The sequence below is a fragment of the Cucurbita pepo genome, chromosome 19 (genome assembly GCF_057944985.1).
Source record: "Cucurbita pepo subsp. pepo isolate OVF chromosome 19, ASM5794498v1, whole genome shotgun sequence".
Classification (NCBI taxonomy): domain Eukaryota; kingdom Viridiplantae; phylum Streptophyta; class Magnoliopsida; order Cucurbitales; family Cucurbitaceae; genus Cucurbita; species Cucurbita pepo.
Window position 1 is genome coordinate 8981203 of NC_141816.1, and position 18435 is coordinate 8999637.

The 18435-nt window shown below is 31.5% G+C and overlaps 3 protein-coding genes and 1 long non-coding RNA gene across 5 annotated transcripts; 3 read left to right on the top strand and 1 right to left on the bottom strand.

Moving 5' to 3' along the window:
• The first annotated feature begins 3669 nt into the window (after positions 1-3669).
• Positions 3670-4568, top strand: LOC111781998 (protein GL2-INTERACTING REPRESSOR 1). Its single transcript, XM_023662754.2, has 2 exons — positions 3670-3827; positions 3917-4568. The coding sequence occupies exons 1-2, from the start codon at positions 3758-3760 to the stop codon at positions 4261-4263; spliced, it is 417 nt and encodes a 138-aa protein (XP_023518522.1). The 5' UTR covers positions 3670-3757; the 3' UTR covers positions 4264-4568.
• Positions 4569-5764: 1196 nt separating this feature from the next.
• On the top strand, positions 5765-8813 carry LOC111780934 (uncharacterized). 2 transcript variants are annotated; one of them, XR_002812922.2, is made up of 2 exons: positions 5765-8205; positions 8467-8813. It is a non-coding gene; the product is annotated as an uncharacterized LOC111780934 (long non-coding RNA). The 2 variants fall into 2 exon arrangements; XR_002812923.2 differs by having other exon boundaries at positions 5765-5901.
• Positions 8814-11416: 2603 nt separating this feature from the next.
• On the top strand, positions 11417-12223 carry LOC111782014 (transcription repressor OFP13). The gene has a single exon (XM_023662769.2). It carries the CDS (start codon positions 11532-11534, stop codon positions 12192-12194), a length of 663 nt encoding a protein of 220 aa, XP_023518537.2. The 5' UTR covers positions 11417-11531; the 3' UTR covers positions 12195-12223.
• A 5122-nt stretch (positions 12224-17345) lies between these two features.
• Positions 17346-18140, bottom strand: LOC111781988 (uncharacterized). The gene has a single exon (XM_023662742.2). The coding sequence runs from the start codon at positions 18002-18004 to the stop codon at positions 17528-17530; it is 477 nt and encodes a 158-aa protein (XP_023518510.2). The 5' UTR covers positions 18005-18140; the 3' UTR covers positions 17346-17527.
• Positions 18141-18435: the final 295 nt, after the last annotated feature.

The window sequence follows — 18435 nt, forward strand, 5'->3', positions numbered from 1 at the left end:
TAACTCAATTCCACTGCTAGTAGATATTGTCTGCGATGATCTGTTACGTATAGTCGTTAGCGTTTGTTAGGGAGAGGTTTTCACACCCTTATAAGAAGGGTTTTGTTTCCCTCTCCAATCAGCAATCGATGCGAGATCTCACAGTCCACCCACCTTGGGGTCCAACATCCTCGTTGGTACACCACCCTGTGTCTGGCACTGATACTATCTGCTACGGAGATGTTTCCACACCACCCAGTGTCTAGCACTGATACCATCTGCTAGGGAGATGTTTCCACACCTTTATAAGAAGGGTTTTGTTTCCCTCTCCAACTGATGTGAGATCTCACAATACACCCACCTTTGGGACCCAACATCCTCGTTGGCACACCATTCTGTGTCTGGCACTGATACCATCTGCTTGGGAGATGTTTCCACACCTTTATAAGAAGGGCTTTGTTTCCCTTTCCAACCAATGTGAGATCTCACAGTCCACCCACCCTTAGAGACCAACATCCTTGTTGACACAACACCTAGTGTCTGGCACTGATACCATCTGTTAGGGAGATGTTTCCACTCCCTCATAAGGTCTTTATTCCCCTGTCTAACCGATGTAAGATCTCACAATCCACCTCCTTGGGGCCCAACATCCTCGCTAGCACACCGTCTACTGTCTTGCTATGATACCATTTGTAACAGCTCAAGCCCACCACTAGTAAATATTGTCCGTTTTGGCCCATTACGTATTGCATCAGTCTCATAGTTCTAAAACACGTCTACGAGGGAAAGGTTTCCACACCTTTATAACAAATGTTTTCTCACAAACCTACCCATGGCACAGACGTGTGTCATAGTGTGAGTGAGCAAAACAAAACGAGTATCTTAAGTTTTATCATTTAAAAATGGATTTCTAAGGATAATATCAGATGGTACGAGTGTGCTGACATCATACCTTAGCCCTTGAGTTGGAGGTTGATACTTACAACCATTGACCGACACAATATATAGAAAGGACTCACATAGACATAAGACAGTTCATGTCTCAACATTACTAGAATAGATAGAACACATGATGGTTACAACATCACCCATTACCTATTTAGTTTTTAAAATTGAAAATTAATTATTTAAATTAATTTTAATTTAAAAAATTGTCAGAGGGAAGTACAGTATAATCTGGTAATCTTTCATATTCACTCAGTAACAAACAAAAATCTTTTACTTTTACCACAGGTGAAATAAATAAATAAATAAAATAATTAAATAACGAATAAATATTGGTCGGGCATTAAAGTTATGTTTTTATGTACGCTGGTTTTGAGGGCGTACTTGGTATTGAGATGTTTGGATTTATAAAGCCAAGTAAATTCAATATGCTATTTATTATTATGCACCTCCCTTTTTTAATATTATTTATTATTTATTTATTTTAATAATTAAATATTGTATACTTTATTAATTAGTTTATTGTCGAATTATACAATTTAATTTTTTTTAAAATGTATTATTGTTAACATTTTTTCAATTTCCAATAAAATCAGTTGTAATATATATGCGAATTTATTGGTTGAAAATAATAAAATGGAATTAATGGATGGGTAAATTACTCAACTAACCTTGTCTTCTTGGTGGCTACCATTTATTGTATTTAATCAAATTCCTATTTCTTTTATTTTATTATTATTTTACAAAACACAACTTTAAATATTTTTAAATTAATTTTTACTATTTATAGATTTTTTTTTTTTTTACATTTTAATAAAAATTTAATTAATCAAAATTATAGGTTAATAATTAAGAAACTAGGGCCATAGAATTTAAAGTAACATTTTATAATAAAAATAGTATATAATTTATAATTTAATCTATTTTTTCTATATTTATAAATCAAATATTATTTTTTTTTTAATGTAATGCAATTCAAGTATTTAACAAATAGATTTTTTTTTTTTTTTTTTTGTAAGAGGAGGGTTGTGTTAATTGAATGCATAGTACCGAGTCAAGATTTAGAGGGATTTGGTCTGATTCGAACCAATTTAATATTCTATACTCAAACTCTCTTATTATTTTGCGACATTATACTTAACCTATAGTTTTTACGATAATGTAATTTAGAGAAATATGTCAACCAAATAAGGTCGAAGCCAACCAGACGCTCATATCTGGTTGAGGCCGACACAGGGTTGGATTCGACTTCTTAGGTCGTTGCTCAGGTTATACCTCAGATTTCTATGACAAACTTATTGTCAAGATAATGATCATTCACTACAAGAAATATATATTTTTAAAAGGTATGAACGTTAGCGACTATACCTATGGTCATACCCTACTTATATAAGTTAAAAGGCATGAACGTTAGTGACTATACCTATGGTCATACCCTACTTATATAAGGTAAAATTTAATGCTCAGGCATGACCATTCATTATAAAAGTATACAATTGATCGAAACTCATAGCTCCAGCCTCGTGGGTCTCCAATCCTACATACTACTCTCGTTCCTAGATCTGAGTTGGTACCTTACAATTAACTATTTCCTTTCTTCATTCGATTTTTTTTTCCTAAAATTTTTAATATGAATTTCCCTTTTTTGACCTATTAGTTTGCGTTGTTGAATCGTTAAAATCATTAGATCAAATATTTAAATTTCTACTCCATAATTATAATATTATATTAAAAGAAGGAAAAAAAAATTAAAAAGCAAATGGTTTATAAATTTATAATAATTGTTAGGAAATTCTAATAAACACGAGAAAAGTGTATGAATAATGAAATTAATAATTTTTTTTATTTAATTCATTTGATTTTCTTCATGTCTACGTTGGTCACGTCTTAGATAATAATTAACCTTTAATGTTTCCGAAATTAAATTAGAGGTGTTCATGATATGGATTGAGTCGGATTTAAATCATTTTTAGATTAACTTAATTATTTGAGTGGTAATTTTTTTTTACCTACACAATTTTTATTAAATAATCGACTAAAATCCACGTAATCATAAAAATATTTAGGTTATTTAGGTTGGTTAATTGGCTCAGAAGATTCGAGCCATTTATTTAAATTTTTATTTTTAGTAAAAATAAAATTTTAATGGGTAAAAATTAAATAAATGTGATATCTTACAAATTTTAATTAAAATTATAATTATTTAATTAATTGAGCTATGTTCAAATTGACATTATTTTATTTATTAAAATCTATATTAAAATATGTAATACACTCATTTTCTTGATTATCTCGGAACACGTATAAGTAGAAATGCCTAAACTCGATAAAAAAAACCTCAAATCAGAAAAGGATGAAACTATGATGTAATATAGAAATTTAAATTTTAGAAATTAAAATATTATTCCATTTATATTTTACTTATTTTAAAATTATTTTAAAGGAATATTTAAAAAAAAAAAAAAAAGAAATCTGTACAAATATGGAATGAAAAAAAAAAAAAATTACCAAAAGAAAAATTTATAGGGTAAAAATAAATAGAAAATTTTACCCAAATGGCATAAAAAGAAGGCAGTCATGTTACGTCACCTGGTAAATATTCGAAATTTTTAACCAATTCAGTTGGTAATAAATTTACCTCAATTAATAAGAATTGAATCCCTTAATTTATTTGTTTGTGTGCAGTAAAATGTGATGGTAAAATTTTGTAATTCTCACAATCAATAGCAGCCTCATTTTCAACCAAGTTCATAAATTCCCCCACAAAAATTAAATAAGCCCTCAAAAGCCAAATCCTTCACCCCTATAAATAATCCCCTGTTTCTTTGCATCAATGCCCCTGCAATCCCAAGAGTTCACAAATTCTCCCCTGTTTTTTCTCAAAATCACTTTTTCTACCCCAGGTGACCCGAATTTCCGTTCTATCATCATCTAAGAATTCCGGTTCGAGAAATTCCCGATTTAACGAAAAACCCATTTGAATTTTTTGCAGATAATTTGAAGATGAATCGAAGAAACAGTAGAGAAGGAGGTGCGCCGAAGCTGGAGCTGAAACTGAACCTGTCGCCGCCCAGAGGCGGAGGAAACAGAGGAGTGGAATCGCCGAATCGGTCAGCCACCGTGTCGCCGACTTCGCCGCCGAGCTCATGTGTGTCGTCGGAGGCGGCGAGATCGTATTCGAACAGCCCTGAAGCGGCGACGATGATGCTTGTGGGATGTCCACGTTGCTTGATGTACGTGATGCTGTCGGAACAAGACCCGAAATGTCCGAAATGCAAAAGCACTGTCCTTCTCGATGTTCTCCATGATAATACCGCCGTTAAAACCAGGCAATCCTAGAGAGAGAAACAGACAGACAACAAACATGGAGGTCTAGAGAGAGAAAACGAGTTCCACATAGTTTTCTTTTTTTTTTTAATTTTTAAATGTATTTCTCTCTGTTGGGTTTTTATTTTATTTTATTTTTTTTTGGGAATTTTTAGATTTTCTTAAATAGGAAATTAGAAGGAAAAAAAAGGAGGATTTTAGAGAGAGAAAGAGAGAGGGGTAGTTTCGGAATAAAGACAGAATTTTCTCTCCCTTCTTTTAGCACAAGGACTGTGTAAACCAGCGGTTAACTGCAAGTACCAAATGTTTTCTTTTTACTTTTTTTTTGTACATCAAAATTATTTTTTAAAAGTTTAATTAAGAATTAATTGGTTATTAAAAATATTACGTGGAAATATATATATATATATATATATATATATATATATAAGGAAGGAATTAAAGAGATGGTTCGAGCATTGAAGAAAAGAGAAGGGAAAATGAGTAAAAGAGCAAATATAATGTAATGAAAAAGGAAACATTAAATTAAAGAACATAAATAATTGAGACCGTTGAAAATAATTGAACCAAATCAGACACAAAAACTAAATATATATATATATATTAAAAATCACACCCTACCTGGTATGATATTGTCTATTTTGAGCATAAATTCTTATGATTTTGCTTTGAGCTTCCTTGAAAGGTCTCGTTATAAATTATAAACCCATGATCACTCCCCTGAATTAGCCAATGAGTCCCACTCATTCCCAATAATCCTCAACATTAACGGCAAACACCCCCTAAATTAGCCAATGAGTCTCACTCACTCCCAATAATCCTCAACATTAACGGAAAACGCTCTACTGATATTGAATAAGTATAGGATCTATTTATAATATTTGATGTTTTTATTTGTTAATTATTTTTTTTTTCTTTTTAGTATTATTATATTTTTGTAGTTAGGTAGGTATGGGTATTTCTAGGTTTCAGATTTTAAATGTTTTATTTATCGAATTATTTATGTGATTTATTAATTGGTTTATAAGTAGTTTTCATATGGATGAGGTATTAATTACACCACATGTTGAATTTAATTTGTATTTCTCTAAAAGTACTTTATTTAATTACGCGGTTTATTTGTTTGTTTTTTTTTTTTTCTTTTAATTCTTTTTAAGTAAAGAAATTGAATTCATTTTTTGGGCCTTGCAAGCCCATTTATGACTCCAACTCAAACTCATGAGTGGATTGGGCTTGGCTTATTGGGCCTACATCAGGCTTCAAATTTTGGGAAAGTTTTTATTTTATTTATTCATTTAATCAATTTTAATTTAACAATTCTATTTAATTTAATTTTGTTGAACAAATATGAAAAAGTTTGAATAAACTTGAGCTATACACTCGAATTAATATCTAATGATTATATTAATCGTTTAAATATATACAATATTAATTCAATAATTAATATTAAATATAATAATATTTAAATTAGAGAAAATTTTCAATAATAATATTATTATTATTATTATTGGAAGAGAGTTAAAAATTGCACGGCGCCCTTAAATGGGTTTGTTAAATTCTCAATGTGGAACGCGAAATCGGGATACTTGGCGCGCATTCTGGAAGACGAGGGAGGTATGCTTAGCCGTATCAATCTTGAGATGTATGCTGGTAATTTTAATGGCTTTGATGTTTAATCTATCGCTTTAAGATTTTCGTTTCTGTCAAATCCATTTTAGTTCATGAACTCATGATTATCTTCCTGAGCGATGATTTGTATTCAATTGATTGATATATTTTCCTTTTCGTAAATCTGAAATCTGCTGAGCTATAAATTTATGAAGGGGATTGATTATTAACAGGATGTTGTTAGGATTGTGGAGGTTGTGAGATTATAGGTAATATGAAGAATTCTGGATTTAATTTGATATAGTTAGGGCAAAAGTTTGATCACATTTCCCCCCCTTTTGAGTTAGAATATTATATTTGGGGTAGCATCATCATCGGATATCGTGATGATTCTTTTGGATTGTTATTGTAAATTGTGACAATTGACATGTTCTTATTTATTTGATGATTCTTTACACAGTGCTAGGATCATCCGATTTTATATCGCCAAATCCATTTTTTATTCCCATTCCTGCCTATCCCTTCAATGCTGGATGATATGGGAATTATGCTTTAGGATATTACCCTTGGTATAATGATCGATTCCTGCGATTTACATCCAGTGGTCCGTGTAGGAGCCGATTTTTGGCTTCAAGACTTGATGCCTTCTTTGGTTTATACACATTTATGAGAATGCACTAAGATTTGTGGTATTTATGCTTCATGTAGTTACAAGAAGAACATAGTGGCTACTCTTGGAAAATATAAGAATCTACTTATGACTAATACCACAAGGGTGACAGTTATGTGGTTCATATTAGCTTACCATATTGGCATTTGCTTGAAAAATGTTAAACCATTCAAGTAAAAGTATAGAGAGTAAATGGATTCTTATCCTTGATGATAATTGTGATGTTGAGATTTGAGAATGACCTTTAGAATTTTTGTTCTAGAATGGACAACTAATGGAGATGAGTTTTTTTTTTTCTTTTTTTGGTTTCTATTCTTCTATATCACTATTGACCCAGTTGTCAATAAGGACCATGTAAATAGTAAAGGGCTAAGAGGGAATGGGTTCAAGCTTTGGTGCTAACCTACCTAAGGCTTAATAATATCCTACGAATTATCTTGGAAATCAAATGATGTAGAGTTAGGTGGTTGCTATGTGAAAATAGTTGAGATACGCTCAAGTTCGTATCTCAAGTTGGCCTAGAAGGAGACACCATTAGCGTAACTTTGAATCTCGAGGAGCTTGGATAGAATCCAATGGTTAGAAGAAACCTTAATGATAGCTCGGGAATGAGTTTCTCTCTTTCCCTTGCTAAAATATTTACTCCCAGGATAAATGATTGGAGAATATCACGAGTGAAGTGAGAGGAAGAAAACAAGAACACTTCACCTCGACAAAACTGAAACTCATTTTATCCTCAACTCTAAATTGAAGTTTCAGAACCAAGACTATGCAATTTCATTAGCAAGAACTATAAGACATTCTAGTGAAATTAAGCACTCTAATCATACTAAAGTTCCCGATCCATTAACCAAGTTAGTTTTGCCTCTCTAGAGTCTAGACTCCTCTTAATTTTGACTCTCTAAATTCCTTCTTGTTCTCTATCTAAGCACTTACTGACAACTCTGAAGTCCTTCGAGTCCATACAATTGTTATTTGGGTTTGTATTTACATACTAGTTCTTGTGATATGTTTAAGAAAAACATTGAATGACTTTGCAGACTAGCTTTCAGGTTAGGAAAGTCTTCATAGGCATATTGAATATATACCCCTTTTAAGGTTGAATAATCGTTTCTGATTTATGTCGGAGTCTCATATTGGCTAAATAGGGGGAAGATCATGGTTTCATAAGTGAGGGAGACTATCTCTATTGGTATGGAGTTTTTTTTTGGGAGAACCAAAAATCAAACCACGAGAGAAAATCCTCAAATGATGTTACTAGAAGGGGCAGAACTGAATTAAATCCTAGTAATGCCACATTTGTAATGTAATATTCTAGTAAGGTTCAGAAATAGTACAAATTTGTTTAAGAAGCTAAATGAAGTTTCCTCAAGCTTTGGTGAATGTTGTTAACTCAGAAAAGTTTATATCGAGACTGAATAACATAACTGAACTGAGCTTCGTTTATGGTACAGGTGGGAGATTTGAACTAGAACTTTTCCTTTTGGTCATTTTAACGAATCTAGTTGTGCTCAGATCCTTATGCACGGGATACGTTAATAATTTAATGTATATTTTTACAATTTTTTTAATGCTTCTTGACAATTATGTTGTGATTTTTATTGTGATGGATAGAAAGTCAGATATCAACCTCTGTCACTTCTGCAATGGGTCCTACATTCTAAGATATGTATAAAGTGAGTTGTTATTGGGTCCTATCCTACTTTTGTGATTGCTCTCATTAATTCAATCCTCCATTATTAGGAAATATATAGTGCAGACACAAATGCAGATTCAATCCTCTATTTGTTTTAATAATGTATTAGTTTACATTATTTGTAGCATTATTAGAACTTAGATCTTATAATAATATATTTCCAGCTATCTCTTTGGATTTTTTAAATAAATAATAATTTCACTAAGATCTTCTTCTTCTCTCCAAATCCATGTCAAATCAGGTACCATTCTTGGAAGAAAAAGAAAAAGAAAAGACTGTGGGTCATGAAGCCATGTTGTGTACTTTGTTTGGTTTCTCTCCTAATAGCAAATTGAATAGCCAATTGGAATGGTGACCCTTAAAACATCCATGTGCACCTTTGGACCACCTTCTCCTCCACACTAATTCTATTAGCTCCCCTAACCCTACCTTTTCTTTTCTTTTCTTTTTTCTTCCGATAACTCTGTATCCAGACCCTATTCTTCTAGTCTTTTTTAGCCTTCGGAGAGCATTTGCGTACTCCGAGGCTTGCTCTAATTCAAGAGACAACAAAAATTTTACGGTAAATATATGAGTTTTTGATCTGCAGACTTAAACCTAAGACTGTAGAGAATGTCTCGAAATATCCTAAATTTTATTCACCAAAACACTCGTGATAAACTTAATTAACCTACTCACTAGTTCTAGCTCAATGCCCAGAATTTGGAACTTGGATTCGACATTGATGACTTAGACATTCTTGAAACATGACTATGTTACCTACTTGTCTTAAAGTGTTTCTAAAAGTGAAGACTACCCCATGAACCAACCTAGGTCCTTTTATAACATATTTTGTTCTGACTCACATGCTTTCGAAGCAAAGCATGTTCAACTTTAAAGTTTTTATGATTGAGCCATTGAAAAGGAAGTTGCATTTTGTTTAGTATAGATAGTAACTATCAATCTTTTAAGCATTCTTAGCTATCGTATTTGTAAGATCACTTTTATTTAAACGTGGCCTTGATTCATTCACACATCCCTTATTTACTTCAACATAACAATTATTATTAGAAGAAATAAAACAATTATCTCGAGAGACATTTCCATATCAAAAACCGAACCATAAACATTGTATGGGAAAAAAAAATGAAACATGTAGGGAGACAACAATTCCAAATATCTCTACGTTTTTATATTCTCATCAAAATATCATTATAGAAAAATAAAATAAAATTTTAGTTGAATTGTATCATATATAGTCTTTATCTATGGCATTAAATTTTTGTGTCGTACAAATCCTATATCTCGAATAATTAAATTCGATATCAAACACAATACACGTGACATAGAAATACAAGTCTTCGTATAATAAATATCCGAATAATTATTTTATGTAAAAAATTAAAAGATTTGTTTGATTGGTGTTTTGAAGGGGAAAGTGGCCATGTTCATATAAAACAAAAAACTTCCTCCTCTCACAAGTGAAGTAGATAGGAGGAGGCATAAAGATTGGACCCACCTTTGCCAATGTCCACATCAAACACTCCCAACTTCCAACCTTAACCTAAATTCAACTAAACACAACCAACATCTTAGGTCTTTTAATGTTTTTTTTTTTTTTTTTTTTTTTTTTAATTATTAAAAAAAAGGATAAATCTATATCTCGGAATGAATGGTTCAATTTTGACTTGAAGAGTTTTGACGTCGATACCTCGAAATTGAAGAGCTTCGATGTCGATTCTCTGAAATTTAGTACAGTCTAAATTTGAACCTACAATCTCTCGAGATTCCACATTGGTTAGAGAGGGGAATGAAGCATTCCTTATAAAGTATGAAAACTTCTTCCCAATATACACATTTTAAAATTGTGGGATTAATGGTGTTACGTAATGCTGTTTTAAATGGTATTAGTCATATACTGGGTAGTGTGTCAGCGAGGACGCTGGCTCCCAATGGGGATGAATTGGAGATTCCACATCGGTTGGGTAAGGAAACTAAACATTCCTTATAAGGATGTAAAAACTTCTCCCTAATATATGCGTTTTGAAACCATGAGGCAGTCGGCAATGCATAACAAGCTAAAGCGGACAATATCTAGTAACGATGACGATATAATTATGAGTAATTTTAGCTTAGGTTAGAAAAAAATAATTAGAGTCCGAAAATTGTACTTAGTGCCAATAATTTGTCCAATTTTAACTTAAATATTCCCTCATAAATTTAGTTCAACTAATTTTGTTTTATCATCATTTAATCGTCATTGAATTTTCAATATGATAAAAGGAAAATTAATGTTTGGTGCGTTAGGTAATTACTTCCTTAAATCCAATTGATAATTATTATAAAATAATTAATACCTAATTAATAAAGCTTAGTGATACTGAAAATTAAAATGACAAAATTAATGTATAAATTTCGAAGTTTATATTTATTTGATCTCGTAATTTCGAAGAAAAAAAATTTATTTAAAACCATTAAAGCACGTTTAGTTCATGAACTCTTAAAAGTATCTCTATCAATCAGATATGGTATAGAAACGAACGGATAATTAAAGAAAAAAATACACTTTTTTTCTATATTCTATAATTTAATCATAAAAACTTCAAAGTTAGGCGGGTTTAGATTTGGGTAATCTTTAATTTTCCTAACAAACATGTAAACAAAGACAAAATATGCTAAAAACACTCATGATAGTCAATATGGGACCTCACCACAGTCAATATGGGACCTCACCACTCATCAATGCACGGTGTTCTTCGACTCATCCTTACTTTGGATGGTGAAGATGTTATTGACTGTGAACCAATATTGGGTTATTTACACAGAGGGATGGAAAAAATTGCAGAAAATCGAACAATTATATAATATCTACCTTATGTAACACGTTGGGATTATTTACCTACTATATTTACAGAAGCAATAACTGTAAATGGTCAAGAACGGTTGAAGTGATTATATCTTAGAGGAATGTCGGATCATCTAGTACTGAATCCTAATTTCAAATCCCGATACAAATTTTAGACCTAGGACATTACAGTTGAAGTGGTAGGTAAGACAACCGAACCCAAATCCCAAATTCGAGTACTTAGCTCCAACCACATCGGGTTTTTTTAATCCGAACCGATAAGTCAAACACGTTTATAATTATTATTTTTTTTCTTGGATTTTTACAATAATTATATATAAAAATACATCTGAGCGGTGTGTATGTATGATGTCTTCCTTCCACAACTCCCCTGACTCCGCCATTAATGCCAAACAAAGAATTCATCTTTTCCTCATAATAATTATTATTTTTTATTTTTATTTTAAAATCTCTCAAAAAAAATGGGGAAGAAATTGAAAAAGCTTCCAAATTTGGTCAACAAATCTCCATGGCTATGGCGTTCCTGCACCCAATCAAGAACCCTCTCCTTTCGGATCTCAAACGACATCTTCAAAACCATCAACTCAGCCTACGAAGAAGACGACATGTCGGATGATGAACAAATCGAAGCATTACTTAGAGGGCTAAGCCTGAGGCAAGGAAACAGGCTGTTTTTGGAGCTGGAGGAGACCAATTCCATAATGGCGGCGGCGGCGGGGGTGGCCGGAAACTGCCAGGTTCCGTTCAAGGAAAGTGTGGCTATGGCAATGGATTCAAAGGAGCCTTATTTGGAGTTCAAGACGTCAATGGAGGAGATGGTGGAAGCTCATGGGTTGAAGGATGATTGGAAAGGGTTGGAAATGCTTTTGAGTTGGTATTTGAAGGCTAATTCTAAAACAAATCATGGGTTTATTATTGGAGCTTTTGTGGATCTAATGGTGGGTTTTGGAGATTATTCTCCAAATTCTCCTTCAACTTCTTCATCAACTTCTTCATGTTCTTCTCTTTTGTGTTCTTCAAATTGTAGTAGTAGTTCTTCTTCTTCGACCCATGTTCTTGCTCTTCCTTCTCTATCTTCCTTGTTTGAAGACGAGGAGGAAGAGATTGGAAAATGTGTTGAATAAGATTTTAATTTTATGTTTGTTCAGTTGAACTATCTTCAAGTTGATATCTATTAAATTTTTTAAAATTATAAATGGAGGATTAGTTAGGGTTTAGTTGTGCGTTGATTTTTTTTTGGTCTTGGGCCGAGTGTTAAACATTTGATTGGATCAATTAAGAGGTAAAGGAGAATTTGATGAAGGGTTCCGACTAGTGTAGGAAGGTAACTTGAGGAGCGAGATCGAGATTGAGATTGAGACAAGAGAAGTTCAGTTTTGCTTGGTCCCTACCGGGCAGCTCACAGAGACATGTTTGTGTTTTGTAATTTCTTTAAAAATTAACTTTTAAAAGTTTCAATAATATTATTAAATTAAAAAAAAATTAAATATTCTTACAATTACTTTTCGAGTTATTTACTCTAAAAATACATTTAAATAAAAAGTTTTTTTAAAAAATACTTTTTTAACTTTAAAAATGTTTCATTTCAAAAAATTTATCAATATTTTAAATTTTTTTAAAAAAAATTATTTTGGCTTTATTTGAAATATTTGAAAGTAAATTTGTTTTCATATTTGGGCTTAATTGTTGAACCAAAGAGTGGGCTTTTTACGAACATAAATCCATTAGAATAATTATGACAAAGCTAGGCCCTATATTATATACCACATGTCCTTAGCTTTTAAATAAATTATATACATGCGCCCCACGATCGGAGAGAGAAACAAATCATTTTTTATAAGATACGTAACGAACAAAAGTAGATAATATCTGCTAACGATGGGCTTAGACTGTTATATGTATGTAATTAAGACGAATATATCCATGTGAGTGACATGTGTTAAAATTGGCTGATATTAGATAAAATTTTCGTAGGTCGGGTTTTTTGTAGTTTTTAGTTTTTGATTTCGTATGAGCGGGGTTGAAGTTTCGAATGAACGGATATAAATAAAATTGAATGTACTTAAAAACACCAAAAGCTACAAGAACCCCATTCTCTATGTCCCTTAAAAACCCAGCAATGGCTTTTCTTAAAGTAAACTCATTAATTCTCCTTTAAAAGTAAGTGTTTAGTGGGAAAAAACCCATCTTTACAACACCCAAACCCACATAATCATCCAATCAAGGCTTACCCATTAATAAATAAACTAAAATAAAGTCAAGAACAGTGTTCATTTGACTCGATAACTCGACCAATTCAGACTATTCAACCTAAACCATATAAGTTAGGTTGGGCTAAGTTTTTTTCTCGGTTTGAGCGGGTTGACATTATTTTTGTAGGGTCAACCCAACCCTACTTTTAATATTATCACGCAGATCAAGAATATTTGACGTTTGTAACCTATGTTAGTGGTGAGTTGTGACTGATATTTGTTTGAAGTGGATTTTGAAAAGTTTGATGTGAGAGGGACATTTAGGTTAGAAGATATAATGCAATCTAATCATACTTTGATTTAAATTTAAATTCAAATTCAAATTCAAATTTAATTAAACCCAAATTCAATTGGGAAGGTCATGTGATGGCCATGGCCTTACCAATAGTGCCTAATCGAAGATGAGTTTATGTCACGTGCCAGCATTTTGTAGAGGGCTTTTTGGGTATTATTTTTTAACCCTTAAATTATAAATTTAGATAGATATTTAACATTTTTAAATATTAACTGGTCTATTAATTAGGTATTCATGAGATTAGAGTATGACCTCTCACCAAAAATCATGTCTACGCCTGCAATGCCTAAAATGCCCCCAAAATCTATGGAGATATGACTAGTTGTCAACTTCTTCCTACCCGAGAGTTATATATAGTAATTTCAATTTCTCAAATCTTGCTTTCAAGACTCTTACTGACACGAGAATTATTAGGCTTAACTCACTTGTTGCTGGGAAGTGAGTGTCGCACAATCACAAGTCCGCTGCCATCAAAGTGCAAAAATATCAATCAATTCAATCCAACTTGTATAGTTTGAACTGGGTTACGAGCTTATTTGGGTTGAATTTGGATTAAATAAATAAAAACTTTATGAGTTAGATTGGTTCATGAGTTTCTGAAAATGCTGTCTCTCAGTTACATATACATGATATTATGTCTATCTAGTCAATATAAGACTTTGGTAACATTCACTATCGCTCATAATACAATTTTTTTTTTTTAAATCACAATAAATATTTAATTTTAATTTTAAAAAATCAATAAATTTTAGAAAAAATAATAATGAGTGCTCGAGATGTTTTTGACCCGTTAGAAAGAAAAAGGAAAAAAAAGAAGGCATGTTTGAAATTAAGATGGGAAAGAAAAGCAAGTAAAGATGTTAGCCACTAAGCCAAATTAAACGAAGGCAATGATGGCAACAAAAATATGAGTATTGCATGTTAGGATCGCACAACAACGCACACACTCGATCTAGATGAACACAAAGAACAGGATAGAGAAAATGCAAGGAGAATATTGGCTAAAGGTTTTGTATTGATGACTACAGATATGTACAGTAAGAGAGAATACAGATAATATAAAGAGTACATTTTCAAAGTTCAGATATAACTTATTATATACAGTTATTTACCCGATATAGCTTCAAGAGATATGCTTCCAAGTGGATCCTCTTTCGTTTTCATGGCCCCTCATGTTTTCCATTATCTTTGTCTTTTGATTTGGATTTGACTAACTCTTTAAACTATACCATACCTTTCGTTTCTTTTTATAAAGATTGATCGAAAACATTGGTTTATGTTTCTCGTGATCTAAAACTAGCTTCATCAACTGTTTCTTAATAGTCGTTTTTTTAGTGATTTGTACTTGCTCCATTACTTTATTCCCATAAGTCGTCTAATTATTTGTCGAAGGGTGTACGTCGAACTCGAAAAAATCAGATCAATCCTATTAGATGAACGACTCTTCATAATGGTATAATATTGTCCAATTTGAGCATAAGCTCTCGTGGTTTTGTTTTGGGCTTTCCCACCTCGTACAAATGGAGAGAGTATTATTTGATTACAGATCAATGATCATTTCTTAAATTAGGTGATGTGAGATTTTTATCCAACAAACCCAACCTCAATTGGTTTAGGTTGAATTTGGTCTTTTTTTTTTTTTTTTTAACCAAACCGGTTTGGTTTGGGTTTCAGATTTAGTGGGAAAAAGTTCGGGTCAACTCAAACTAAACTAGTCTAACACATTATGGGTTTTTTTCTATTTCTCACATATGACCGATCATGCCCTTGCATGTCCATTTCACATATGCTAAACGACCCTCGCAAAAGCTCTCATACTTCCACTTGGCAAACAATAGATCTTGCTCTCGCACTCCTTAGACAGACCCTCACAGACAAATCATCCGTAGCCAACACCTCGCGCCCTCATCCAATCACCCTTGCATAGCATCCAGACATCCTACGCTCGTCGCTGGTTGCCCCTCGCAATCACACATTTCTCCTGCTCTTACCACCAGACAACCCAACTCAAAAATAAAAAGTTGGATTGGGTTGAGTTGTGAAACAAATTTAGGTTACTTGGATTATCAACCTAACCATATTAACTTTCTAATGGTACAATCCTAATTTCACTCTTTTAGGATATTTTTATATTTATTTAATTTTTTTTTTTCATTCAAAATGAAAAACAGGTGGAAATAAATAATTTTTTTTCCTTCTATTTTCGTTACCATTGTCTATCGTATATTACTTAATAATAATGAAATTTTATTGTCCATAATAAAGTAATATTTCATTGTGAAAAAGAGTGATTTTTTATTAAAAAAAATAATAATAAATTATAAACTCTCATTTTCCTTCCACATTAAAACAAAAATAATAAATAAATAAATTTTAAAAAAAATCATAAAATATAAAAATAAAAGTTATATTCTCTCTCTCTCTCTCTCTCTCTATTGGCATCACAAATATCACTAACTTTTATGTTTTATTATTATTATCTTTCTTTTTTTTTTGTTCTTTTCTCATTCTATATTATATTATTTTATATATATATATATATATATATATATATATATATATATATATATTTGTCTTGTCTTCCAATAAAATAAGGAATTAAAAAAATTAAAATCATACTTGCAGAAAACAAGAAAAAGTTAATGGGTGAAGTCAAAAGGCCAATGTAAAGGTAATAATACTATCTTTTTTAAATTAAAAAAAAAAAAAAAAATCTGACACCCTAAAGTAAATATATATTGGAAGAAAGAGAAAATTCAAATGGTTTGCATATTTTTAATGATTTTTGAATTTATTTTCTTAATAAAAAAAATGTTGTCTTTATTATTTTTATTATATAAATTAAAAAATTATATTAATTTCTAGAAATTTTGAAAAAGAAATACAAATGCGTCCTTATATTTTTAATTTGTCCAATTTATTTAAAAAAAAATATCAAAATTTTAAAATAGAAAATTAGACGGGTGTTTCAAGTTAAAAAATCGTACAATTTTTTATTTTATTTTGACGTTTAAAAATGGATTTTGAGCATTCAATAATTAGGTATAGGATATAGTTTTTTTTTCAAAAATAATAATTCGAACATAGTAAATGCAACACTATTATTGTGACATCTTTAATGTGCATTTTTGTTCATATCACCTATTCATTGTCTTTTTAATATACCAATTGTCCCATTTGACAAAATTCATATTGATTTATTTTTATTTTTAATTCATATACCGTACAATAATCCTCACACAATTTAAATATTTTATTCTCAACAACATTTATTTTTATATATTATGCATTGATATTCTCAATAAATCATACGTTCGTTGGAATTTTATTATTATTATTATTATTTTCTTTATTAGAAATGTTTATATATAGTTCATACATATTCAAATTCAAAAATTTTATACTACTTTTATTTATTTATATATATAGCATGTGAAACCATTATTTTCTTTTTAATTAGACAAAAATAAAAAATAAAATTAAATAATAAAAAAAAGAGCTACAAGATCTCACATAATACACTTTTAAAAATAAAACAATATTTTAAATCCGAGAGTGTTTAATTGGAGGTTGAATGTCTTAACCAATATGACTATATAGATCAGGTTAATGTTGTTTCGATGTCTTTACGAATTTGACTATGGCGATGGCGATTAATAATATTTAAACAAATCATATATTGTAGTAAACAAAAAAGGGTATATTTTAAGATGGTAAAAATAAAAGAATTAAAAAAGTGGAAAGAAAATATAGTAAAATTAAATATAAAGGAGTGGGAGGGACACTCATAGAAACAAGAAAAGTGGTAGAGAATTTGTACAGTTGAAAAAAATAAAAGCTTTTTTCAACCAAAAAAAAAAGAAAAAGAAAAAGAAAAGACGAGATCTTAAGTTGATCGGACGGCTAGGATTCAAAAGCGGAAGATCGGAGGCGAAACAGGGGACCTGGCGGAGAAAACAGAGTCCCAAATCTCAGCGAAAGCCCTAACTATAATTCCATGGTGAGAAGGCGAATTCAACTGCAAGAAACAACGAAGAAGCCCTCGCAGGTCGTCCTTCGAGTAAATCTCGTTCTCCAGAATCATCTGGACCATCGAATGCCGGAAATCCAGGTACGGATCGTCGGAGTCTTTCTCGACGGCGACGCTCTCGCTGCCGCTTCTACCGAAGCCGCGGAAGGTGATGGAGGCTCTGGTCTCGGAGTCGGAGTCGGAGAAGGGCGGGGAATCGGAGTCGGAGGCGGAGGCGGAGGCGGAGAAGTGGTGGAGGGAAGGGGATTTGGCGGAGGGCTTCGGCTTGAGGTGGAAGAGGTGAGAGAGCTTTGGTCTGCAAATGTTGAGATCGACGGAGAGGGAGGTGAGTGGGAGGTTTGTTCGACGAGTCGCCATTGTTGAAGGATGAGAGAAGAGAGCGTATTGGGAATGGGTTTAACAAAACCGTTTGCGGGAATTTATATTTGGACAGTCGCTGTCGTTCGGATTTTATCGGACTCCGCAAACCTCTACTTTTTCTCCCTTTCTTTCTTTATTTTCTTTTTTAAACTTAAATTATTTTTTTAACTTAATTTTCAATCCAATTGTTTGGTTTCTAAAATTTTTCAATAATTTTTTTTTTTGTTTGTTCGTTCGATTTTATTCAAAATTTTGTTATATTAATATCTATTTACTCATTTTTAAATATTTAATAAAAATTTTAATTCAATTTCTAGTTTAAAATTATTAGAAAATAAATAATAAATTCGAATTAATTTGATTCAATCTAATTTATAAATTTAGTTTTATAAGAACTTATAAACCAAAGTTTAAAATAAATGAAAGAA

What these genes read in the sequence shown, in the direction of transcription:
- LOC111782014 (XM_023662769.2), top strand. Translation starts at nt 11,532, where the DNA reads ATGGGGAAGAAATTGAAAAAGCTTCCAAATTTGGTCAACAAATCTCCA.
- LOC111781988 (XM_023662742.2), bottom strand. Translation starts at nt 18,004, where the DNA reads ATGGCGACTCGTCGAACAAACCTCCCACTCACCTCCCTCTCCGTCGAT.
- LOC111781998 (XM_023662754.2), top strand. Translation starts at nt 3,758, where the DNA reads ATGCCCCTGCAATCCCAAGAGTTCACAAATTCTCCCCTGTTTTTTCTC. An exon ending in AATCACTTTTTCTACCCCAG is followed by an intron (nt 3,828 to 3,916) that starts GTGACCCGAATT and finishes AATTTTTTGCAG; the next exon opens with ATAATTTGAAGATGAATCGA.